The sequence below is a fragment of the Maylandia zebra genome, linkage group LG22 (genome assembly GCF_041146795.1).
Source record: "Maylandia zebra isolate NMK-2024a linkage group LG22, Mzebra_GT3a, whole genome shotgun sequence".
NCBI lineage: Eukaryota > Metazoa > Chordata > Actinopteri > Cichliformes > Cichlidae > Maylandia > Maylandia zebra.
Genome location: NC_135187.1, coordinates 37990870 through 38017192, shown reverse-complemented (window position 1 = coordinate 38017192; position 26323 = coordinate 37990870). Strand labels below are relative to the sequence as shown.

General features: G+C 47.6%; 1 protein-coding gene across 4 annotated transcripts; it reads right to left on the bottom strand.

Moving 5' to 3' along the window:
- Positions 1-899: 899 nt before the first annotated feature.
- vars2 (valyl-tRNA synthetase 2, mitochondrial) lies at positions 900-26273 on the bottom strand. 4 transcript variants are annotated; one of them, XM_076879153.1, is made up of 30 exons: positions 25911-26273; positions 24670-24751; positions 24488-24588; positions 23284-23405; positions 23144-23210; positions 22914-23011; positions 22747-22828; positions 22172-22291; positions 21617-21725; positions 21455-21543; positions 20973-21063; positions 20746-20873; positions 20564-20667; positions 12989-13070; positions 12807-12883; positions 12601-12688; positions 12318-12411; positions 10707-10777; positions 10510-10635; positions 10313-10417; positions 9888-9956; positions 9731-9809; positions 9222-9352; positions 8721-8801; positions 7872-8024; positions 7340-7591; positions 5389-5500; positions 4006-4208; positions 2978-3127; positions 900-1237 (listed from the first exon to the last, which is right to left on the bottom strand). In XM_076879153.1, the coding sequence occupies exons 1-30, from the start codon at positions 26067-26069 to the stop codon at positions 1160-1162; spliced, it is 3303 nt and encodes a 1100-aa protein (XP_076735268.1). In that variant the 5' UTR covers positions 26070-26273; the 3' UTR covers positions 900-1159. The 4 variants fall into 4 exon arrangements, with proteins under 4 accessions (XP_076735268.1, XP_004573703.2, XP_076735270.1 ...); XM_004573646.6 differs by lacking the exon at positions 8721-8801; XM_076879155.1 differs by lacking the exons at positions 7340-7591; positions 7872-8024; positions 8721-8801.
- Positions 26274-26323: the final 50 nt, after the last annotated feature.

Sequence of the window (26323 nt, the reverse complement as noted above, 5' to 3'; positions counted from 1 at the left end):
CAATCACAAATGTGCCAGGAAGTATGTACATCTGAGTGTGCGCAGCCTGTCCCAGCTGCAACTGGGGAAGAAGCTTGGAAAGGTCTTCCTACACTCACTCAGGGTGTTTGGCTGAGCACTTCTTAAGAACGGTGCAACCTGCTCATGAATAGGTAGAATCCCTGGGAGTGTTTTTACTTTTCTTTGCTTATGTGATCTAATTAAGGATGTACCGCTGGGGGCGCAGAGAAGTTCTGAGGAGTTGAGGTTAATAACTTCTGGATAGGCAGTTTTCAGAATTTGGGTAAAAGCTGTTTTCTGGCAAACTGTCACAGCTACTGACCGCCTGCATGACAGACAAACAGGGAACGTCTGCAGCCACACAAAACCACCATAACTAGGACTGTTAACCTGTGGAAAACATGGCTGTGAAATCTGGGCAGTTCTTGACGACCCCGATGAAACTCACAGGCTGAAACATGTTGGTGAAGTAATAAAGCTGATCTTTATGCCAAGTGTTGCTTGAGCTTTGAACTCAGACCGCTCTTCTTGTCCATGCTCTTTGGGAGAAGGTGAAGCTGTGCAGGAAAACCTTCATTCTGTCATTAGATACGAGTGCTGACTTCCTGCTGTTTATAGCAAAGTAAGAGGATGAATTTCTGTATGAACACTCTAAGTTATCTTTCTACATTTAGTCTCTAATCGATGTATTTAAAAAAAAATAAAAATTGAATTTCTATGATGTATTTATTTTCTATCAATAGATTAACTGCTGTTTTAGTTCGCATGTTAGTTATTTAGCCTCCTTTATTCGCTCCATGATTCTTCTGGGGTCTAAATTATGATATACTCAAAAAGTGCTTTCCCACAGCAATATTCAGATTTGAAATGCATTCATGGTAAAACAATGAAAATGAAAATTTGATCATAAAAATTATTTTAAAATCAGAGTTTTTAAAAGGCCAGAACAGAAGACAATATTTTTGGAATAAGAGCAACAGATCAAATGCAGATGCTTCCACTATGCTCAAAACACCTGGAGCCAGACAGGACTGCTACTTATACAGTGTATAACTCCATTACATAATATAAAGTTCATATTTTTGACTATAATATTATAAATAATGAAACAGCAGCTTTTTTCCTACAGCAGTCCACACAGCTACTGCGAAGGCTTCAGTTACTCTGCTGTTTGCATCTCTTGCAGCAATTTCAGTTGATCCTCAACAGTTTTCAGTTCCTGCTCCAAAGCAGACACCTGCACACACAGAGTAGAACATATGAAAATACAGAGATGGATACAGTGCTAGTATGAACTCACAGAGTGAATGTTCTCTGCACAATGACACAACAACAACTGATGACACCATTAGCATTTACATGCGTTTCCTTGCTTTCACTGTGCAAAATCTCACAGGATTGCATAACGACAGCAGGAAGCCACATATTAGCTTAAGATGACTGTGCATTTTAAAATTGAGTGTGGCCTAGGCTTAGGAGGAGATCCACCGTGTACGTGTGGCGGGGTGCGGCTCAGTTGCAGGGGAGGGGTGGAGGAGTGGTGTCAGGGGAGGTTGACGTGCACCTGATCTCCATCAGTGAACCAGCCTCCCATGTAAGGATGGTGCCTGGACCGGAGGGGAGAGGTGTGTATGTCGGTGTGTGCAGAGCAGATGAATACCTGCTGGTGCTTTGTGAATGAGGAAAAACATCTAAGACATCAAAGGTACCAGAATGTGCAAAGCTGGTGTCCTCATTCTGTCACAGTGGTGCTGAAACCCAGCCGCAGCACGACGGAACCACAACCAGCCCAACCAACTGAGATGCTGGCCCAGATGATGGCTAAGATCATGGCTAGAGAGAGCAGAAGGAGCCAGCGGCAGTGTTTTACCACCAGCGGGAGAAGCTACGGGGCCAGTCTTAGTCCTGGACAAAAATACTGGAGAACCTGGGAGCTGCTTGGTTACCCGTTGAGGCCTGCATCGTAGAGCTGGTGGTACAGTTCATCGCGGGGCTTTCCGCAGAAGCCGCGGAGTGGGTCTGCACCACCCAACCAGTCTGGATGCGGCTGTTGGTTTGGCCGTGAACAACTTCTTCCACTTTCTCCCTTTGATTTACTGTTTGGGAGAAAGCTGTGGGAGGCGTTGGACAGGATTCAAGAAAACTGGTCTAAGCCCACACAAAAATTTAGATGTGTGTGAAGTTGGACGGCGGGAGGTACAGTAGGAACCACTTGGGGGGCAGGTGGATAAACGGCAGCCATCGCATCCTGCCCACGGCCTAAGACTGAAACAGAGCTGAGGCGGTTCTTGGGGCTGGCTGGGTACAACCGCCAGACTGACTGACCTCATCCAAAAGGGTACCCCAGATTGGTCTAATGGACGGAGCAGTGCCAGGCGGTGTTTATTGCAGGTAAAGAAGGGTCTCTGTGGGAAACCCCTGCTCTACACGCCTAGCCTTTTTCTACCTTTTGTTCTGCAGACTGATGGCTCAAAAAGGGGCTTGGGGGCTGTTTTGTCAGGGGGTGTGGCTCAGCTGCAGGGGGCAGGTGGAGCAGTTGGTTCATAGTGTGGTGTCATACGCACCTGATCTCCAACACCAAACCACGCCTCCCCTTTAAGGACGGTGCTGGGACAGGAGGGTGGAGGTGTATGCAGGGCAGCTGAACAGCAACAAATAAAAAGCACCAGAATGTGCAAAGCTGGTGTGTGGCTCCTCATTCTGCCACAGCAGGATTCGAGGTTTTTGAGTGGAAGAATGTACGTATATGTACGAGGTTTCATATAATCTCCTATTTTAAATTGTAATTTTTATTTATCAGCAAAATCTCAGCATCAGTCTTTGAAATGTTCAGTGCACCACTCTACAACCATCTGTTGGTTAGAGAGCGATAACAGCAGTGCCATTCCCTGAGCTTTGATTCTCTCTCTCCAAACCATGAAGCTGACTCAGATACAGTGAAGCAGTTACAAACAAAGCTGCTGCAGGTCTCCTTCACCTTACTGTCCATCTGCTCCCGGACATGAGAAGGAACCTTGGTGAGGTAGCTTGGAGACTGGACTCTGGCAAGGATTTGATCCAGCTTTGGGACGAGCCTGTCTCTGCGCTGAGAGAGCTGCACGATCTGTTTCTCAATGTTCATTCCACTCTGAGAGACACAACACAGTACGTTAGACATGACCAGCATCCTCATCACCACTGCAAAAACATCCAACAGGAACAGGATGGGATTCTCATCACAGTGCAAACATGACGTGAACAATGTGTGCTTCTCTGAAGAGTTATTAGATTTGCTTAAGCAAAGGTCACATGACATTTAATATTCGTCGATTACGTGCATTTATTTATACACTACTCTCATAAGGTCACAGCATTTCAATGGAGTTCAGGTCCACACTGTGACTGGGATATTGCAGCACCTTGACTGTGTTTGGGTACATTGTCCCGATGCACGACTCCAGTTTTGGCTGTGGGACAGATGCCCTCACCTCTGACTCGTCTGTGTACAGAGGAGCTCGTGGTCTTCAGTGGCTTCACCTGAAAGCGCTGCTGATGATCTAAGAAGCTTGGAGAGAAAAACGACTGGACTTCTCTAAGTTTCTTGAAGACGTTTCACCTGTCGTCTGAGAAGCTTCTTCAGCTCTAAGGCCAAAGGTGGCGGCTCCCAGATATTAATATTATAATCTGTACTGTGTAAGAGGGTAGTTGACCCACTACTGATCATGTGCCTATTCACACAAGATGTTTATCTCCTTGGCTCATGGTGTTCGTGCCAGCAAACTGCCAAAACTGCACACTTGGCGATGATCAACCAATCAAGTTATTAGCGTAACCTGACTGCTCCTTACTTATTAAACCCTGCGCATTACAGATTGGGTTCATATCCTAGAGTAAATAATTTCATTCGCAGTATGTCAGATGATAATCCCAATGCTGAAAGACTAAACTGTCAGTCAGTCCAACACACAAAGTTAATTCATTAACAATGAAGTTCATTGCTTCATGCAGAAGAAGCCCGATACGTACTTGAACGTGAAGATGTAGCTGACATGTGTGGTCCACCACACCAACGAGGCTTGTTTTGGGTGGAGAAGTGGAGTGTACAGACGGGGGGATACTGCCTCTGTCAGAACAGCAGATGTGAAGGTCGGAGATTCGGCTTAAAGTGCTAATCGCTGACCCGAAGCGAAGGAGGACCTCGGCCTGGCTGGGCGAACACACTGCCCACACTGAAACCATCGAGATTTAAAGAAATTAAAGCATGAAATCATTTTTGTTCTTTTCTTAAAGAATAAAGGTCCTGCCACAGCTGAGTGTGGCTCTCAAGGAGCTTTCAGAGTTTTGGCTACTTTGTTACACATATTCAGGCCAGTGCTCATACCTGACCATTTTCAAAGGAATGTTTTATGTTTGTTTGTTGAACCTCTGAATAATTCACGCATTTAAAAAAAAAAAAAAGAGAAAAGTGAAGAACCAGTGTTGTGTCTACACATAACAGGCAACTTAGCAAAGAACCAATTTTAAGTGAAGCCTTTGGCACTTTGTTACAAGTGTCAAAAACACAGTTTGTTCCCATTTTTGAATACCAAGAAAAATACCAAAGATACCAGTTTGACAAGCATTAAATGGTATTTTTACACAAACAAGACGATTCCAAAAAAGCTGTAAGTTAAAAATTTGGCATATATTAGTATGCAAAACATACTGCACTAGCAAAGAGCTGAAACAAAACCTGAACAATCAGCTATTTACTGGTCCATCTACTGTCAGAAATGGTCCCAGTGGAAGTGCAGCTGTCAAGAAGCCGTTCTTAATGAAGCCGAGAAAAAACAAACTGAGGCATGAAAATTATGCAAGACGTGCACTGATGATCAAAACGTGTCTGATGGAGAGAAATCCAAATCTGAAACTTTTGGTTCAAATCATTGAATTGTTCAGAGCACATCAGAACAGTGCGTGTCTAGCCTCCTCAGATCCCAAAGCAGTGTGGGATCATCCTGACAGATAACAGAACAAGAGGCAGAAATATCCAAGGAAAAATTCTGAATGTCCTCCAAGAAGCCTGGAGAACTATTCCTGAAGATACTTTTAAGGAGAGCTGTCTCAGAGAGCTCAGGCTGTGAAGAATAAAGCTGGTCCTATGGGAAAACGGGAAATGGGTGCAGCGATTTTTTTTAAATATCTGCAAACCTTTAACTTCTGTGCTGTATCTCCATAAAGTCAGAGTTTGTGCAATATTAAAAAGAAAAAACGCTGCACCCATTTTCCTGGCAAAAAGTGAAGAAATCGCGGGTGACTCAAGACTTTTGCATAGTAATAAAACGTAACTTTGTTGCTATATTTGCTTTCAAGCATTTGCCAGTGGAAGAGTCGGTGTGATAATGGTTATGACTTCTTGTGCTGACTTACTGTCAGGTTTTGCTTTGGTTATGCCACACTGTGCTCGTAAAGAACGGGCCACTCGGATCACTTCCTGTACCAGCAGGAAATCTCTTTCCTCTTCGGCAAAATGCCAGTGTGCCTGTGAGAATGGAAAGGACCGGGAGGTTAGAGAACTAACACATCAGCTGAAGTCCACGGACAGTGTTGTAAAGAGTCTTTTAATAACTCTGGGACAGTTTTCAGTCCTGGACTAAGAAAGCATCTCAGTGTCCAGGTTAGTGTGGAGAAAACCCTCGGTAAAAAGTAAAAGTTTAGAAGCTTGTTATTCTGGCTGGATCATGTGACCTTCGTTATGCCACAGTAGAGCATTTTCTCTCTTTTATCACCACGCATTCACTTGCAGCTGCTGGATGTTACCAAGTTTGCACCTTCTCTTTCCCCGGTTTGTGCTTCCTCCTCTTTGGCTCTTTCTCTCTGCAGGCATGTCTGACTCCACTGAGTTGCGTTTGCTCGTCCCACAAATAGGTTTTTTCATCTTTTCTTTTTCATGTCATGTTGTAGGACTGTCTTGGTTGACACGCCTCTGCAACATTCACTCTCCTCAGGCTTTGGGAAGGCCTGTGCCAGGGTACTGGAGGTGTGAGTCTGTCTTTTCATTGTGGTTGTGGATTGCTGGACCAACTCTTCCTCCTCGCATGGATATTCGAGGTTTCATGGGAGTTTGCCGAACTAGTTTACATGTGCTTTGTGGATTTGGAGAAGGCATTCAACCGCATCCCTCTGGGTATCCTGTGGGGAATTGCAGGGGAATACGTTGTATTGGGCTTATCCAGGCTCTGTACAAGTGTTGCTAGAGCTTGGTCCACATTGTTGGTAAAATATCAGATTTATTCTTTCTGTTCATCATTTTTATTTGCTGAATTTTTCTTCTCAGAGTTTGCAGCTGAAATTGAAGCAGCTTGGCTGAAAATTAGCTACAAGTCCAAGACCACGGTCCTTAGAGAAGGGCGGAGTGCTCACTGTGACGATTTAAGTAAGGAGAGCAGGAGTGACAGTGCACTCTGAACTGGTCTGTTGTATTGTGGTGACACACTCACATTCAGAAAGAGCCAACTGTGAAAGCAAAGGTGTTGCTGGTCCATCTACATTCATACCCTCACCTATGATCAGGAGCTTTGGGTAATGACCAAAATAATGAGATGAGAGCAATCCTGGGTTCAGCCTTAAGGAGAGGGTGAGGATCTTGGTGAGGGGCTCAGAGTCGAGCTGCTCCTCTTCCAAATCCAAAAGAGCCAGATGAAGTATTTGGCCACACCAGGCTTGGGTGTTCTGGGAGGAGGCTCAGTAGCTGATTAGATTAGTGCCAGTAGAGGGATGGACAGACATTTAAACCTTCAGGAGTAATTACTGGTGAACTCTCTCTTTCCCAAACGTTCAGAGAGTTTATTTCCTGCTATCAATATAAGATCATCTAATCTATGTTATTGTGGAGAGTTGATCTTACAGCCTCAAGATTATGGCTGTTGTCAGCTGGACCTTATTTACTGTCCCTCAGTCTGTGGGCGTACAAACTGGGCAGTGTGATCAATATTATCTGCTTCTCCAGTGATATCTGTCACTGAAATATTATTAAAATCTTGAATTACACTATAATTACAGTAAATGTCTCTGGGTGAAGCTCATCTAATAAGCAACAACAGTCGTGTTCTGTTTCCTTCTGCTTGCTGTGAGTTTTAGTGTCTCAAGTTTGCCTGAACATGTTTGGATCCGTCTCTGCTCGTCATCTCTGACAGGAGAGGTTTCTGCCAAGCTGGTACTTGGTTTACTCTGACTGGAATAACTTGAGATTGGTAGAAATTTGGAATTTTCCTAAATCCAGATATCAATGCACATTAGCAGGGTTGTTTTTAGCGTTATTTAAGACAAGAAGGTGCCTTCCTGGGGGCTACAAACACTTGAAAACCTCAGAAAGCCCTACCAACTGAGCGGAGCGGGGGTACGGCTGTAAACACAGGCTGGTTTGTGCAGCAGCTTCGGGTGCAAACGGCTGAAGTCTCTGCCACAGCTCCTCAGTGATGAACGGCATGAAGGGGGAGAGCAGGGCCAAGGACACAGACACACAGTGATAGAGAACAGCGATGGCCGCCTGCCTCGCGTCACCACTGTGCTCTGCGTCGGTTGTGAGGACGACTTCCTGGTCCTGCTGGGTCAGCAGAGGCTTTATATACTCCTGCAAATACACACAGAGCAAAGTGACAGCAGCTCATTCAGTGCTGGGCTAACTGCTGGCTTAGCGCTAACACTTTAGTCTTAATTAGGTTAATCTCTTTGCATTAAGCTTTGAGCCTCCACGTTTCCATGGAGAAACCAGATAAATATATCACCTTCTCTCTTTTTTTTTTTTAGACAGAGCAGTAAGAAGATCAGTGGAGATACAAAGGAAACCCTCTTATCTGGTCTGTTGGGATGATCAAAGTCTACGCATGTCCTGGGACAGTTGTGCTCCTCACCATGTAAATATCACACAGGCTGTGGACCCAGAAGGAGTACAGGGCAGACGTGACGCTGTGGAGCTCATAAGCTTCAAAGGCCTGCTCACACTGCCCAACCGTGCTGTGTAGTCTGGAGCAGATCCAGCGGTCCATGCTGCTCAGAGGAGCTGTCTGCAGAGGCAAACACTGTGAACGAGGCGCTTCCAGTGTACACAGTCAAGTTTATGATGCCAGATTAGAAGAAGATGATAAAAGTAAACATTTTTCAGATGTCTTTTCCTCCACGCTGTCAAACAGTGTGTGAAACAGGCACAAACAGACAAGATTTCCCACACCTCAAACCTCTGAGAGACGGCACAGCTGTTTGTAAAGTGGGAGTGGGGAGTCAGCGTGTCGTGCTCAGACTACGTCCACACTCGCCCGGATAGATTTGAAAACGGCGTTTTTGTCTGAAAACACTCGTTTTCAGCCGTTTTCACAGTTGTGCGTCCACATTGAAACGGCCCAAAACGCTTACGTGCAGTCCTGCGCAAAAACGAGTGAGAACTAAAGAATTTGAAGAAAAGCTATCTGATATTCATCTTTTTTTAGGGCTGTCAAAATTGAGAGCAATCAAAACAACTGCTGTATAATGCCCTCCGCTATCTTTGTTGAATTGGTCACATGACTGCATCACATGACCAACATGCGTCATCGTTTTCGAGTGTCCACACTGCGCCGCGTCTCAGTGTGGACGGGAGGCCAAACCGTAGAGAAAACTGAGTTTTCAAAGGCATTAGTGTGGACGTAGCCTCAGTGTCCACGCCGTTAAAACAAAGCTGTCATGATGCATTTTGATATTTGAGAAGAACTGTAATTCATTTTAACCTGGTGTATTTCTCTTGGTGTGCATGTTTGGTCCCTGTGTTGTGAAGAACAACAACGAGTTTCCTCCAGCTTTGGATCCGACTCAACGAAAAAAACCCAAAAAAAGATCTTTTAGGATCAGCAGATAGATAATTGAGTCAGAGAGCTCCATGGTAACTGGTCAGCTGACCTGATCACTCTGTGCGAGGCAGCCAGTGTTGTTGTATTAGTCTGCTTCTATGTTTTGACAGGACCGTGGAGACGCCCAGGACTCTGTGTTTATGAGGGACAAACTTCTTTCCCTTGCTATAGAGAACCTCTGACAGCCTTTGTACAAAAACACTTTCCTCTCTTTTTACACTTGTGTTACATTCAACACAGCTCAGTGCTCATACTCTGATATGTAGGCTCAGTCCTTCAAAAAACAAAACGCCACACACACACACAGCCTTTTTCAAACAACAACAAGTCTATAAGGTAAGAAGAAGCGTTCCAAATCGTCTGACATCGTTCTTGCTGTACCTTTGCTATAGTTTCCAGTGTTGCTCCGTTCTCACTCAGCACTCCCAATGTGAACCTTAAGGTCTGCCACATCTTATTACAGAAGTGTCTGCAGCTCAGAACCTGAGCGACAGACAGACTGATGTCTTCTCCTGACAACAGGCAAAAGTGAAAACGTTACACACAGTAAAAAGACAAAGCAGCAGCCCACCGGTCTAACATGGATCACTTGTTTGATTGTTCTGCTCCCCAGCAGTTAGTTACAAGTTAGGAACCTCTGACTGTGATGAAAGATGAGATGTTATCACCCTGATAACATCTCATAAGCTACTTGAAGGTACCCGAGATGGTTTTAACCTTCTGTGTTGTAATGACGGCTGGCTTTTATGTGAAACAGGGATCAATAATATGTTATGCAGTCACTTTTAACTCTAGTGAACATATGCATCACATCTTCTTTCCCGTGACGCTGTCTTCCACATTCATTCGCTCTGACAAATTGCTTCCCGTCAGAGGAGGGACTCACTCACCCTGCATTTTGTGAGAGCAAAGGGCAAAGCGCAGAGCATCAGTCCCACACTCTGGGATCCCCGCGGGGAAGTCCTTCCTCTGTGGGGAAGCAGATGTAGCAGACAGATAAGAGTGGGAATAAAGAGAAAGAACGAGTCGGGAGGGAGGGGAGCTGACCTGTGCTTCCATTGCAACCAGCTGCTCCCTCGGATCCAGGTTCCCCTCCTTCACTTTTGCTTGAAGTCTCTAAGAGGACGGAGGAAACCACATCGTTTAAAGTGAAGAGCAGACGGCTGTGCCGCCACGGTGACAGCTGTACTGCTTACAACTCTGCTATGCATCTTCTCAGCAACTCAGAGGCTGTGAGACAAAATAAAAATGCAATCTTTCGCCAGCTGTTGTTAGCTCTCTACACCGCGCTGTAGCAGTAAAGACAAATCAATAACTGCTTTTCTTTAAGACGTCTAGAATGAGCAAATTTCCTTAAAATAGAGCGTAACAACAAAACAGACGCTAACATGATGTTTCTGACACTAGTTTAAAGATGCCGGGGCTCTTCACTGAGTGAGACGGATGTCAGACAGTCATTACGGCCTTTTTACCTCCAAAGAGACTCCGTGTATAACGTCTAAGGGGTCGATGACATTTCCCAGAGATTTACTCATTTTTCTGCCATATTTATCTCTCACTAGTGAATGAAACAGGACCTAAGAGACAGGAAGGAAACGGGATGAGAGACAAAAATAAAATAACAGGATATGCTGAGGCTGTAGTCCATTTTCTCATTATTATAAGTAACCTGTTTAAAGGGTAGCTGCCCGGTCAGCTCTGTTCCAAGCATCACCATCCTGGCAACCCAGAAAAAGATGAGGTCACTGCCCGTCTCCAGGACAGAGTTGGGGTAAAACTGCTGCAGGTCAGCGGTCTGTGGAAAGAGTGGGTGGGTTAGGGATGAGGGTTGCTTCTTTTTACATTCAGTCAGAGGAAGTCCAGTACCTGATCTGGCCAGCCAAGCATGGCAAAGGGAAAGAGCGCAGAGGAAAACCATGTATCCAAGACATCTGGGTCTGAAACAGGGAACAATGTAGCTGAATTCTGACACACCTCACATCCTTTCAGTTTATCTCAACATCAACAGTCCAGCTCAGTAAACCACTAACTGGACCCATTACCATTTTTGTCACACGTTTCAGATCATCAAACAGTTTTATATTAGACAAAAATAAGTAAACTTAAAAAAAGACTGTTTTTAAATTTATACAGGAGAAAAAGCTATCCAAACCCAGCTGTTCAACTAAGAAAGGCAGACAAAGTGAAGTAAGCCAGAAGATGTCAAAAACCAGCACACTGAGATCCAACCACTGACATCTGTGACTCCGACACGAGTACAGAGGCATTTACCATCAGTCATCCACACATGGAGAAAGCAGTGCGAACCTTCACAGGAGCGACCAGTCTGACAAAATTACTCAGAGTGTCACAGAAGAAGCTAGAACATCAAAAGAAGACCTCGGTCGTCTCAGTTAAGGTCAGAGCTCGCGATTCAACAACCTGAATGAGAGCAGGCAAACATGGCCTCCACGGGAGAGTTCGAGGAGGAAACCACTGCTGACAAGAACAGGAAGGGTCGCCTCACAAAAACACCCTCAATGTAGCCGACTTGAAATAATTCTACAAAGAAGACTGGCTCAGTGTGAACGACTCATTAGCAACACAACACTCAAGTTCCTACAGCGAGGGTGGCAGCAGGCGTTTGGAGTCTGAAGCCTGCTGGTTATCTTAGCCTGACATAAAACCTGCTTCACAACCTGAAACGTGTGACAGACATGCACCAAAAAACCTACCAAACTATCAAGTAGGCAACTAATACTTTTACACAGCAGTGTGTAATAATCATGAACATGTTCAGACCCGTCTCATTAGATCAGCGAATCCTTGTCCTCGTCATTTAGCCGGCAGTAGCACAGTCATATTAGTGGTTTACAGAAAAAACAACAGCAACAAATAACTAGAAAAAGTTGCATTTCCTGCAAAAATGCAGCGTAAATGGCATGTAGTGGAATCTGAAAACAGCAGGAGGAGAACTGTCTGCTGAAAAGAGGTGAAGAAGCTGAAATTTGTGTTGAAAAGAGTTTAAAAAATTGAAGTGTTAACTGAAGCTTCTTATGTCATAAGCGGGATTCGAACCCGGGCCTCTCGCTCGGAGAACAGCTGCTCATCTCACTGAGCTAAAACACGGCTCAGCCCGGCAAACCAAACTGGTGATCACACTGATAATGTGGTCCCATCCAGCAAAATGGGCCAAAAAAAAAAAAAAAAAAAAAGGTGTAAAAAGCTTAATATCTCAAAAAGTATAAGAGTTATGAGCACCAAAAGATATATCACGCTTCAGCAGAAAGAGCAGAACAATTTAAAGTTTGATTGGTGAAAATCGGCTGAAAACTGAGGGACTAGTTCAGCAGCAAAAAATTGATAAATTTTAGAATAATAATAAAGTTTAAAGAGAAACAGGAACACAATAGTGTGAACGCCTCACGGCATTCACACAATAAGGTAACAATGTGTAGATACAGCAGCAGGTTAAAGGTCAGGAGGGAGGTGAGTCACCCCGAGTCAATGTGACGGCATCTGGCTTCAATCCATATTTGACAGCAGCTCTCTGACGGGCCTCGTCCTCGCTGCGTCCCCAAACCCACTGCTCCTGCACGCACACACACACACACACACTGCAGACTGGAACAGACTGACACTGGTGTACAATGTAGGGATTATCAGATAATTCACAAAATAATCTACAAACTCTGTGCAGTCCTTTTGGTTCCTCTGCATGAAACTGTCAATCACAGGCGACACAAGCGTGCTGTTTTTGGAAGTTTTCCCACACACTAACCTCTTGTTGTCCCTCATAACTCGGAAGCATCACTTTGTAGGCAGGGATCTGATGACCCCACCAGAGCTGCCTGGATATGCACCAGTCACTGCACAGCAAACAGAGGCACATTGTTCACAACCCACATGTTCTGTGACAAGAGCTGCATTATTGTGAGAGTGGTGTCATTTCACACATGTCACTGACGACACACGCTGCCACACAACCTGATGTTGGACAGCCAGTTCTTCCACGTCTTTGTGTAGTACTCAGGAATGATTTCCAGCCGTCTTTCCTCGACAGCCTGACCGGGAAAGACCACACCTCCGTGACGATAGTGACCCGGGAACTTTTTCACAAATTTTACTTTTGAAAGCAAGTCATGGAATCGATACAGCTGTAAACTGACCTGCACAGCTTTTTTTGCCATTACATCACACCGGACAAACCATTGGTTTCTTAGAAGAGGTTCAATGATGTCTCCTGAGCGGCTAAAACAGAGAGGAGAGTGGAAAAAAGAATCAGGAAAGAGAAACCACAAAGAAGAACATCTGCAAATGAGCAGGAAAAATAAATAATAATCAGGCCCCATCTTATCTTAATGACCTTGTAGTACCATATCACCCTATTAGAGCACTTCGCTCTCGCTCTGCAGGCCTACTTGTTGTTCCTAGAGTATTTAAAAGTAGAATGGGAGGGAGAGCCTTCAGTTTTCAGGCCCCTCTTCTGTGGAACCAGCTTCCAGTTTGGATTCAGGAGACAGACACTATCTCTACTTTCAAGATTAGGCTTCAAACTTTCCTTTTTGCTAAAGCATATAGTTAGGGCTGGACCAGGTGACCCTGAATCCTCCCTTAGTTATGCTGTGATAGACGTAGGCTGCCGGGGATTCCCATGATGCATTGAGTTTTTCCTTTCCAGTCATCTTTCTCACTCACTGTGTATTAACAGACCTCTCTGCATTGAATCATATCTGTTATTAACCTCTGTCTCTCTTCCACAGCATGTCTTTATCCTGTCTTCCTTCTCTCACCCCAACCAATCGCAGCAGATGGCCCCGCCCCTCCCTGAGCCTGGTTCTGCTGGAGGTTTCTTCCTGTTAAAAGGGAGTTTTTCCTTCCCACTGTCGCCAAAGTGCTGCTCATAGGGGGTCATATGATTGTTGGGTTTTTCTCTGCATGTAGTATTGTAGGGTCGACCTTACCATATAAAACACCTTGAGGCGACTGTATAAATAAAACTGAAGACTTTGTACATGGAAACAAGCGAAGCATTCAAAAATCTGGTGATGGATATAAAGTAAAGAGGCAGACAGCTGTGCTCTTCACTTGTTTAAACAATTAAACAATTTATTCTGAAGAGGACTGAATGTTTTTCTTGGCTGATCGAGCAAAGCTATAGACAGGTGACAAATTAAAGGAAAGAAAGGCATAAAAAGAACTACTTCAGTGCGCATTGGCATTATTTCAAGTCATGGGAAAGCTGTGGAAGCGCTCCTTTAAAAAAATTAAACAAATTCTCTGATTTGGTGTTTTGATGATGGTGATGAAGAGTAGTGGCTATTATACTGGTCCAAAATCCCTGATAGGCGAGATCTGGAGACTATATTGACAAGAGGTGGGACCTTCAGGCCTCGAGGGCCGGCATCCTGCAGGTTTTAGATCTCACCCTGGGTCAACACACCTGAATCACACGATTAGTTCATTAGCAGGCCTCTGGAGAACTGCAGGACATGTTGAGGAGGTCATTTAAATCAGCCGAGTTGGATCAAGGACACATCTCAACCTGCAGGACACGAGGCCTGGAGTTGGACACCCCTGATGTAGACCATTACAATTTCTACTGTTTACTCTGCATCAAGTCCTGCAGTGCCCCCTGCTGTCCTATGGATGAATTAACTGTGATCATAAGTTCCCTTTCAGTCGATTCACTCGGTACAACACATAAGTATGGGATATCACGCCCTCGCGTGTCCTGGCTGAAGAAACCTTTATTCACGCCTTTACGGCAGATGACGTGTGATGACACGCGCAAGGCCCCGCCCGCACATATAGCCGCTGCCATCACCGTCATCCCTCAGTTCTTACGCTCTTCACCTCGCTGAGAACACCTCTGCTGAGTTGGACTAGCTAGCTACTGCTAGTTAGCTCCGTTGTCTGCCAACTTGAACCTAGCTTAACTGCCCCTGTTGGTGTTAGCCTCCACCGCCCAGCTGGTGCGTAGGCTGCCCGCGGAGCGCTATTTTCAAGTTTTTCTTGTGCAGCGTTTCGCTTTGCGTTTTGGGAATGGACTCCAAACCGAAGCGAGCAAAGCAGAAATCTTCTGTTCGCCCCTGTCCTCAGGGATGTGGTTTCTCTTTGCACGACAGCGACCAGCACGATGCCTGCCCTGTCTGCCTGGGGATCGTCCACGCTAGGAGAGCGTTGACGGAGCCCGAAGCTTGTGCGTTTTGTCGCCAGCTCCGACGCTCGACCCTGGAAAGACGGGTGACGTTTGTGGAAAGAGTGCTGGGACGCTCGGCTGTCGCACGGCATGACCCTCTTCTTTCCGAGTCTGGAGCCCCGGCTTCGTCCGAGTCCGAAGACGAAAATTTTCAGGTCGATGTCCCCGCGATTAGCTGGGCTGACCACATGGAATACGTTGACGGGTTAGCCGATGACGGACCGGAACCATGCAGGAGCGCTGACGGGCTTCAGCCTGGGTTGAAGCCCGCCAGCGCTCCCCAGGAAGACGATGACGTGCTGGACATCGGCCTGGACATCCATGGTTTGTCGGAGGATGAGCAGGAGAGCTCATTGTCGACCCAATATGCCGCCGCTGCTGCGCCGGTCGGCCACGATGACACCTCTCTTTTCTCCCTGTTTCGCCGTGCCGCTGAGAAGCTGCAGGTGGACTGGCCCTCTCCTCCACCAGCTCGGAAGCCGTCGCGGTTTGCGGGTTTTTTCCTTCCACCGGAGCCCGCAACGGCCAAAAACTGCCTCCCCATGTTCCCAGACTTTCTCTGCGAGCTAACAGCGTCATGGGACAAACCTCTGTCTACCCGCGTCACTGTGCCCGGCTATGGACAGTACATGGAATTGGACGGCGCCGAGGGAGCTGGTTTAGCTAACCCACCCCCTATGGAGCCGTCTCTGGCTGCTTATCTGGCCCCGTCCCATAACCATGGTGTCGGTGGCCCCGCAACTCTGCCGTCCAAGCACTGCAGATTCTCGGCCTCGCAGCTGGAGAAGATTTATCGGGCTCAGGCCGGCACCGCTCGAGCCATGAGCTCCGTCACCATGCTCCAGACGTACCAAGCAATGTGCCTGGCGGAGCTTGGATCGCTGGTTCCGGAGGACAGCCCGCTGTCACCTCTTCTTAACGAGGTTAGAGTCACCACGGATTACATCCTCCGTGCGGCTCGCTGTGCAGCGCTCTCCCTGGGCAGAGGGATGGCTTCGACAGTGGTGGCGCAGAGGCACCTGTGGCTGACCCTCTCCGACGTCCCTGATAGAGACAGAGCTGTGTATCTGGACGCACCAGTGTCTGCGGCTGGGTTATTCGGACATTCACTTGAAGCCATTCAGGCTAGATTCGATCTGAGGAAGAAGCAGACGGAAGCTCTGCGCGACATCATCCCCAGACGCCAGCCCCAGCCCAAGCCCACTGCTAGCTCTCACAGGCCCGCCGCTCCTCTGACAGCTGGCAAGAGACCGGCGCCCACTGCTGGAGTGGGAGGGCCGCCGGCGAGAGCACGTACTCCGGCCCGAGCTCCACGCCAGTCGGCCTGGGGCAAAGGCCCTCCCCCGGGCCCCCGACGGGACCCGACGCCCAGGAGGAAGAAGCCTCAGCCCTCCTAGCTGTGATTGCGAGTGGGGAAGGGATCCGGCAGCAGGGAGACGCGGCTCTTACCCCTCTGTTGCCGCACAAGAGGTGCCGCTTAAGTTCTGTTCAGGTTGTCAGCCCCAGAAGGCGCTGCACTTCCCTATCGCGGTCTCCCAAGCACATAACCTCTGCACACGGTTCAGATGTGTTGAATGTTCAAGCGACCACATCGAGTGTTCCCGCTGTTTTTCATTGTTATGCCCCGGAAAAGGTGCACCCAACAAAATGTATAATTGTACATGTTCCCATGTTGCAATCAATAAAGAGTGTGGTTTACTCTCAAACAATCTCAAATGCTCAACCTGCAGGCGAAATGAGCCAGGTCAGGCAGGGGATGCAGTCCCCTGCAGACACACTGGGGGGCGACGGCGCCCCGCCGTCAGTGCTGCAGGCCAGCCGGCTGGCTGCTCACTTCCCTCAGTGGCGCGCTTGCGCCCCCTCTCCGTGGGTGCTGCAAACCGTTGCCATGGGTTACCGGTTGCAGTTCCGGGTCAAGCCGCCTCGTTTCCAAAGAGTCGTGAACACGATTGTCAACCCCGAGGCAGCCTTGGTACTCAGAGAGGAAATACAGGCGCTATTACAGAAGAGAGCAATACGGGTGGTCCCCGCTTCGGAGACGGACAAAGGTTGGTACAGCCGTTATTTTGTCATTCCGAAGAAAGGGGGAGGGCTTCGTCCCATCCTCGACCTGCGAGTCTTGAACACGTACCTGCGAACGTACAGGTTCAAGATGCTAACACTCAGACAGCTCCTGAGTGCAGTCAGCCCGGGAGATTGGTTTGCGACAATCGATCTAACAGATGCTTATTTTCATGTCGCTATACACCCGAAACACAGGCAGTTTCTGAGGTTTGCATTCGAGGGCGTAGCCTACGAATACCTAGTGCTGCCGTTCGGGCTGTCGCTCGCTCCCCGCACCTTTACGAAATGTGCCGAGGCAGCGCTAGCGCCCCTCAGGAAGAGGGGCATCCGCATCTTGGCCTACCTGGACGACTGGGCTCTCGTGGCTTGCTCCAGAGAACAGGCGGAGACGCAGCTGTCGCGGGTTCTGTCACACATTCAGACACTGGGGTTCTCTGTGAACTTTCGGAAGAGCTCGCTAATCCCAGGTCAACAGATCGCTTTTCTCGGTCTGGAAATATGCTCTCTTTCCAGCCGCGCACGGTTGTCAGAGCACAGAGTGGCCGCGTTTCATCGCTGCCTCGCTCAATTTCAGCTGGGACGCAGACTGCGTTTCCAGACGATATTGCGCTTGTTGGGCATGATGGCATCTATGATCGCCGTAGTGCCGCTTGGGCTGTTGAAAATGAGAGCGTTTCAACGCTGGACTCTCTCTCACCGTTTGTGTGCTTCGCGTCACCTCCGGAGGAGGCTGCCGGTAACTGCGTCTTGCATGCTAGCTCTCCGTCCTTGGAGGGAGCCCGGGCTACTGCACCAGGGCTCTCGGATTGGGAGGGTGTTGTTTCGCAAGGTGGTGTCCACAGATGCTTCCCTAAGTGGGTGGGGAGCGCTGTGCGAGGGTGCGTCAGTGAGAGGGATCTGGTCCGCGGCTCAGCGCCAGCTGCACATCAACCACTTAGAGCTGTTAGCAGTGGTCTTAGCTCTAAAGCGTTTCCGTCCAGTCCTGCAGGGCCAGCATGTCTTAGTCAGGACGGACAATTCAACAGTGGTGTCTTATATAAACAGGCAGGGAGGAACACGCTCTCTTCCCCTGTTGCAGCTGTCTCGCTCTCTGCTGTTATGGTGCAGTGTTCATTTTCTGACTCTAAGAGCCACCCATGTCCCGGGCCACCTGAACCTGGGGCCGGACCTTCTCTCCAGGGGGGGGGTCCTCTGGTGAGAGAATGGAGGTTACACCCTTCAATAGTGGCTCAGATTTGGGATCTATTTGGCGAGGCGCAAATAGATCTTTTTGCTTCCAGGGTGAATGCTCACTGCCCCCTGTACTTCTCCATAATCGACCACGATGCACCCTTGGGCTTGGACGCGCTAGCGCACCAATGGCCAGACGTGCTCCTGTATGCATTTCCCCCAGTGGAAATGATATCTCCAATTCTGGAGAGGGTGCGTCGGCATTCCCTCTCTCTGATCCTGGTGGCCCCTTGGTGGCCCGCGAAGTCGTGGTATGCAGAAATAATCAGCCTGCTTGCAGCAAGTCCTTGGCAGCTTCCTCTCCGCAGGGATCTCCTCTCTCAGGCGGGGGGGGAAGTGTTTCATCCGCGCCCGGATCTGTGGCACCTTCATGCTTACCTGCTGAGAGGTTAAACTTGGTTGCTAAGGGTCTGCCACCTAGTGTGGTAGCGACGATTCAGAGCGCCAGGGCCTCGTCTACTAGAGGCTTGTACGCTTACAAATGGCGAGCCTTCGAGCGATGGTGCCAGGACCGCCACACTCTCCCATTTCAGTGCTCTATTGTGGATGTTTTGACATTCCTGCAGGAGCTGTTGGATAAAGGCCTTTCGTTTTCGACGATCAAGGTTTATTTAGCGGCTATATCTGCTTGTCATATCGGTTTTGACGGGGTGACACCAGGTGCGCATCCCCTCGCCGTGCGTTTTCTGAAAGGGGTTCGCCGGCTGAGGCCCGTGCTTGAGTCCAGTGTCCCTGCTTGGGACTTGTCTTTGGTGCTGGAGGCCCTTTGTGGCCCTCCGTTTGAACCCGTTGAGTCGGTAGATATGAAACTTCTTTCGTATAAGACCGCATTACTTCTCGCTTTGGCCTCGGCGAAGCGAGTGGGGGACCTTCATGCGCTGTCTGTGCATCCTGCCTGCACACAGTTTTCTCCTGATGGCCGCAAGGTCGTATTGCGTCCGAATGCCGCCTATCTTCCCAAGGTCAGGCCTGCATCTTATAGTTCAATGGAGTTTGAGTTGCTGAGCTTTTGCTCCCCTCCTTTTGAATCTGAGGAGCAGAGGAGGGTGCATTCTCTTTGTCCGGTGCGTGCGCTACGCACCTACATTGAGCGCACTCGGGATGTGCGTTTGTGTGACCAGTTGTTTGTCTGCTTCGCTAATCCGAATAGAGGTAGAGCTCTGTCCAGACAGAGGCTGTCCCACTGGATTGTAGAAGCTATCTCGCTGGCATACAGCACCGGAGGTTTTGCGTTGCCCCACGGGGTGGGAGCTCATTCCACCAGGGGGATGGCGACCTCATGGGCTCTTTTTAGAGGGGTGCCTGTGGCTGATATTTGTGCAGCGGCTAATTGGGCGTCGCCGCACACTTTTGTGCGGTTTTATCGGTTGGACGTTACAGCCCCTTCGGTGGCTCATGCTGTCCTTTCTGCTGGGTCTACCACTCACTGAGGATGTGGTGGTCCCGTTCCGGTTCGGTGGCTGCTCTGCGGGGCGTGTATATAGGTCCCATACTTATGTGTTGTACCGAGTGAATCGACTGAAAGGGAACGGTTAGTTATGTCTTTAACTTCTGTTCCCTGAAGGAGAGGAACGAGGTACAACACAGGGTGGCCCCACTGAGCAGTTGGCTCGGTGAAGAGCGGCTATCGAACTGAGGGATGACGGTGATGGCAGCGGCTATATGTGCGGGCGGGGCCTTGCGCGTGTCATCACACGTCATCTGCCGTAAAGGCGTGAATAAAGGTTTCTTCAGCCAGGACACGCGAGGGCGTGATATCCCATACTTATGTGTTGTACCTCGTTCCTCTCCTTCAGGGAACAGAAGTTATAGACATAACTAACCGGTTCTCATATAGACAGCTTTGTACTGATTTGGGGTCCGGGACCACGTGAGAGACTGAGGGCTAATAAGCTTCATATAAAGAGATCAGGATATATTCGTGCGCCCCTCACAGCAGTCCCAGCTTCTCATGTGGCTTTGTGGGAAATTAATTACCGACCTCTGCTCCGAGGGGACAAGTGGAGCTAACCCACGACGGCAAAATTCCCCAAAAGCAAAACCGAGCCCTCTGAGCTGGTCACTGCGAGGGATCAAGCATTCAGGTTTTCCCTTTAATCGATGCACCGACACAAAAACCAGTTCAAACTCTGTACTATGGTGTCAGCTGGCACAAAACGCTCTAATGAAAAGACTCTGCACACAACACGGTCCATCCAGTTCCTTTAGAGCAAACACTCAGACGTTGAGCGTGCATGCGCTGCTGTACCTGCAGACGGGTAAACTCATGGCATGAGCTTTTCTTCCTCTGAACAGTCTTTTCTCAACCAGAGCATCCACAACCAGCTGTCTGGCATCAAAACGCTTCACTCCCTTCACAAAGAAAAAGAACAGTGAAACCCAAAGACACACAACAAACTCACACACGTATACAAACAGGTAACACAGCACCTCCAGCCACTGTCCACAGGACCCTGTCATCGTCCCATCGCCAGCAATCACAGTCAGGCGTGGAAGTGAGTGTCTCTGTGAGAGGACAAAGTCTGTGTGGTCATGAGCAGGAGTCACCTTCACTGCACCTGCAAAAGACAAACAGGAAGTGGGCGGATACCACGGGTCAGAGGGCTGAACACATCCACAGGAACAGTGTCACGTCAGGTGTCAGGTGTGGTCGTCACCAGTTCCAAGCTCCACGTCCACCATAGAATCAGTGATGATGGGTAACAGTCTGTCGGTGAAAGGATGTCTGCAGTGCTTCCCATGAACAGTCTGGAAGAAGCAAAGACACGCTCCGTTAAACAAGCGTCACGCTGCTCACGTGGTATCCACTCTTCCAGCCTGCAGTTCATCCATTTGGCCTCCAGGCTTCCTGATGCTGTAGTGCAGGGGTGTCCAACCCCAGGCCTCGAGGGCCGGCGTCCTGCAGGTTTAGAGCTCACCCTGGGTCAACACACCTGAATCACACGATTAGTTCATTAGCAGGCCTCTGGAGACCTTCAGGACATGTTGAGGAGGTCATTTAAATCAGTCGTCGTGTTTTCAGCTCACTGATGTTACAACACACTGAGCGGTGTAGGAGATCTGTACTGTTTATTGTCCTGAAATATTGTCAAACACTCCCACTGAGACACTCCCAGAGTATCTAACATAAACAACTGGCCTGGTATCGAGGATCATCAGGGTGAACAGCTATGGCCACGTCTCCCAGCATAGTCTCTGGACGGGTGGTGGACACCACCACCTCGGTGTCTAAAATACAGAGAAGAGGATCAATGTACAAAACACAGGACACACCATGTCCCAGGATGGTCCCGACACGCACCGTGGCCTTCTACGGGGTACGCAAAGCTCAGCATCGATCCAAACTCCACCTTGTGTTCATAGCCAGGAACAGACAACATGGTCCGGCCGGAGAGCTCCTTCGAGTCCACCTGATGATGAGTTCAAGTGATATTATATCAGAGGCACACTCTGCTCTGTAGCTCATCTAAAAAGCGTACAGCGAGTGCTCATGTGAGCTCCACATTATCAGACTGTAGCATTAGACATGCAAACACATGCTGAAGGTTTTATTGTTCACGTGGAGGCAAAGAGCAGGTTTGGTACCGTTTTCAGCACACACATGGTCTCTGAGTTCTTCCCATAACCTTTAGTTTTAGATATGACATTAACGTCCATGTGCTAAGGAACAAGCAAAGTCAAACCTTGTACACGTTCTTATATAAAAAAGCCACTTATATACAAGTTGTTAATCAATCTGAAAGCTGTCTGGACCCCTGGATACGAGTAACTTTAGGTTGGGGAGAAGACACATTACTGTCTCTATTATTCTGTCCACTTGTTGCATTTGCTATCCATTTATGTAAAGCTGTCTCACCTCTATGTCAGAGATGGCAGATTCCAGGGCACAGCTCCAGCTGACCAAACCCTCTGAGCGATAAATTAGACCAGAGTCACACAGTCGGACAAACGCTGCAGTTACAGCTCTGCTAAAACCCTGAAATCAAATCACAAAAGCAGGATAAACAGTTGAAGGTGCTTTGCCCCATTCACCACTGCAGCTTTACAGCTCAGCTTCAGTGTTTCACTCTGCAATTCTTACGGCACTTTCATTTTCCTGGAGAGGCCACAGGATGGTGCGATTTCTCGTTTAGACGAGCCTGCGTGTGCCGTGGTGAGGAGGCAGAGATGGCTACAAATAAATAAATCTGCCTTACTGGAAACAGGGACGCTGGGAATGACTTATCATCTCTACCCATCGTGTGTATGTGCTTACATCGCACCACAGTTTCATATTCGTCTCTCTTTGTACCGCTGCTGCAGTTATTTGTACAGTTTCATAAATCAGCTCGTTAGGATGGTTGAGATCATCTTTCTGGGATGGTTTCATACGTAAAACTCCATCAACACGTTGAATCGCAGAGTAAGGAACATGTGTGACTCCACTCTTACTGGGTCCATGGTGAAACAGGCTCTGCTCCAGTCCAGAGAAGCTCCAAGCTTCCTCAGCTGGTGGTAGATCTCGTCTCCTTTCCTGCAACAGAGGCTCAAAACTCAGAAAAAAAAACCGTGCAGGCCACACAGCAGATGTGCTCAGAAGTCCAGATGTGAAGACTCACTCATTCTTCCACTTCCACACCTCCTCCAGAAACTCGTCCCTCGTAAAGTCTCGTCTGTGCTTCCCTGTTTGCCTCAGCAGTCTCCTCTCCACCACCGTCTAAAACACGAGCACATCGACACTCTCAGCACTGAGCATGTGCCACAATCATGATACAAATGTGTTTCCATATTTTGATGTTACTCTGAGGGACACCTGAGAACATGTGAGCCAAACCGTCATCACGCGTACCTGCGTTGCGATACCTGCATGGTCACATCCAGGCACCCACAGCACTCTGCAGCCCTGCATCCGTCTCCTGATGGATACAAACCATCAACACGTGAGCTCAGAGAACAAAGACAACATGCTGCTCTGCTGTTGATAGTTACCATCGAACCAGCGCATCCTCTACAGCTACTGTCAGAGCGTGGCCCAGGTGCAGAGTACCAGTCACGTTTGGTGGAGGAATACACAGAGAGAAGGTCCGATCCCCAGCGTGGGGCAGCCGTTCCTGAGAGCAGGAAGGGAAACACGTTACTGGCGTGCATGTGTGCACACTCGCTCTACAGAACAACTTTTTCCTTTGCTGTAATCAAATATCTCGTAGTGCTGTTGCTCGTGCTTTAGTAACGTATACTTTGTAATTATTGAAAATATTGACTTGACTTCTAAGGATTAAAAAAACATGTTCAGATTCAAATGAAACTGAACATTAAGGTGGACCTTTGAGACTGAGTGAAGTCTCTTTTGCTCCTCGTCGTGCCACCTTTACCTGGATAACTTGAATACAATCAGATCACTCTGACCAAATCTGAGGTGGTCAGGCTTGCAGTGTGATCACATCTCAGGAAGACGCACTTTTCTGTTTTCACAATCACAATGATCCTCTGAAGGCCCAGAAAAATGCACAACAGATTTATTTTCCCAAATAGATCGTTATGGCTTTTACCACATGATTGTCATATTTTATTCGACCTTTATTATTATTATTTATTTATTTTAAGTTATTGCAATTAGAACGGACAGGACTGAGGGACGGGAAAGATGAGGGACAGAGAAGTTGGGGAGAAGAGGAGGAAAAACTCGAGATGAAGAGGGAGGGAGAAAAAAACCCACTGAAAATCTGCTTCATCACCTGCCGAGAGAAAAACAAAAACAACACAGGAGGACATCACAGCAACCTGCCTTCTCCTGTCAAAGGAACAGAAGAAGCAAAGCAATATTTTTTCTACAATAAAAATAATTATTGTAGAAAAAACAAACTGCTTTACAGCAAATAAAGAGCGCACTGCTGGCAGGACAAGGTCAGAAAGGACATAAAGGTCACTTTGGACGCCTGAAAATATGACCAAAGTAGAAGTAACTGTCTGTGACAAATACAAATGTATGTTTTCTGATCAGTGCTCTCAAACAGTTCATCCATTTTCTGCATCACTAAATAAAAAGTATTTATTTGCTATTATTAGCATTAGTATTAAAGCTTAGCTGATTAACCACTTACTCAGTTTGTTTCATAGAAACTGCAAAAAAACTGCATTAAAGTGAATTCATTTTAACTGCAACAGTAATGATTTAACAAGTTCACATGTTTACATGTTGCTCAGGACTGAAGAATCCCTCTTTCTCCCACCACTGATACCAGCTGGACTCCACATACTCTGGACTGTAACACGATGGGAACGGTAAGCTAGTGTCTGCAGGGAAAAAGAAGAAGGACTTTCAGAGCCTGTGAGGAGAAGAGACAGCCGAGCCAGCAGAGGTTACAGGAGAGTCACCTTTCTTTGCCCCAGGAGGTGTAGGAGCAGTGTAAGCAATCTTCTGCTTCTCACTCCACTTTACTGCTTTACCTTCAGCACTCTGCAAACAGAAACATCAGAGCGTGTCTGACTGGCAGCTTCAGCTATCGTATCTCTCATAACTATATTTATGACATCATGGAGTGCATTAGCACAGCACTGAACAAGTCACAAGTCAACACGGTTGAAACACAACAGTGTGTAAAGTAATTGTCCCCTAAACCCAATAACTGGTAGTGCTACCCTCAAGACGTCCAATCGAGTGTTTGAGTTAACAGCCAAGGACTCTTTCACATCACTGTGGAGGAATTTTAGCCCACTCTGCTTTGCATGATTGTTTCCATTCAGACACATTGGACAGATTTTCCAGCACAAGCAGCCACTGATTTCACACATGGCTGTGCAGGTTTGAATAACTTTAATAAATGAAAGCATCATTTAAAGACATAAAGACCTGGATGGCCTCTAACTTTCTGCTTCTTAATTCAGATCAAACTGAGGTTATTGTACTCGGCCCTGAAAATCTTAGAAATATGGTATCTAAGCAGATTCTTACTCTGAATGGCATTACCTTGGCCTCCAGTAACGCTGTGAGGAACCTTGGAGTCATTTTTGACCAGGACATGTCCTTCAACTCACATATTAAACAAATATGTCAGACTGCTTTCTTCCATTTGTGCAACATCTCTAAAGTTAGAAATATCCTGTCTCAGAGTGACGCTGAAAAACTAGTTCATGCATTTATTACTTCCAGGCTGGACGACTGTAATTCATTATTATCAGGAAGTCCTAAAAACTCCCTGAAAAGCCTTCAGCTGATCCAAAATGCTGCAGCAAGAGTCCTGACAGGGACTAGAAAGAGAGAGCATATTTCTCCTGTTTTGGCTTCCTGTTAAATCCAGAATTCAAAATCCTGCTGCTCACATACAAGGTCTTAAATAATCAGGCCCCATCTTATCTTAATGACCTTGTAGTACCATATCACCCTATTAGAGCACTTCGCTCTCGCTCTGCAGGCCTACTTGTTGTTCCTAGAGTATTTAAAAGTAGAATGGGAGGCAGAGGTAACTAATGAGTGCAGCATTAAACTATTACATTATTATTATCGATACAACGATGCCAGTATATCTGTAAAAATACACACAAACGCACTAGTACTCTTTCCTTGGGGGATTTGGCAGAGAGCTTTAGCCTTAGTGCTTTGCCTCCCTCTAACTTACACCATGCTGACTCGATAGGATGCCCTCCTCCCGCACTCGTCTGCGCCTCTGCTTCTCGGCGTGGGGTCGAAGTTTGTTTGTGTGAGAAGCTTTAGGTGGGGTGCTGGAACAGAGTCTGGCTGCCCTCCTCAGACTCGGACCAGGACCTGTCCTCCACATCCTCGGTAACTTTACACGCTAGAATGCCCACGCATGCCAGCCACAGCCGTGTAACGTCACTACTTTGTCCCTGCCAACCTGAGGAGAGACGTTTGTATGGAAGCTTTACACAAAATTAAATCCGTGACAAAACGATGTTCCAGTATGGTTTGGTGCTGTTTGTTGACGGGATATTATATCTTCACGGACAACAGGAAACGCACTTGGTCCGTCTGGAAATATCTTCCCCACAGCGTTTCAAGTTAAAGCTAAGA

Bases quoted from the DNA above. Each gene is read 5' to 3' on its own strand.
- vars2 (XM_076879153.1), bottom strand. From the start codon at position 26,069: ATGTGGAGGACAGGTCCTGGTCCGAGTCTGAGGAGGGCAGCCAGACTC. The intron at 21,544-21,616 runs GTGCGTGTCGGG...TCTGTATTTTAG, and splicing joins GTACCCCGTAGAAGGCCACG to ACACCGAGGTGGTGGTGTCC. The intron at 9,353-9,730 runs GTGAGTGAGTCC...GCCTGTTGTCAG, and splicing joins TTGCTCTCACAAAATGCAGG to GAGAAGACATCAGTCTGTCT.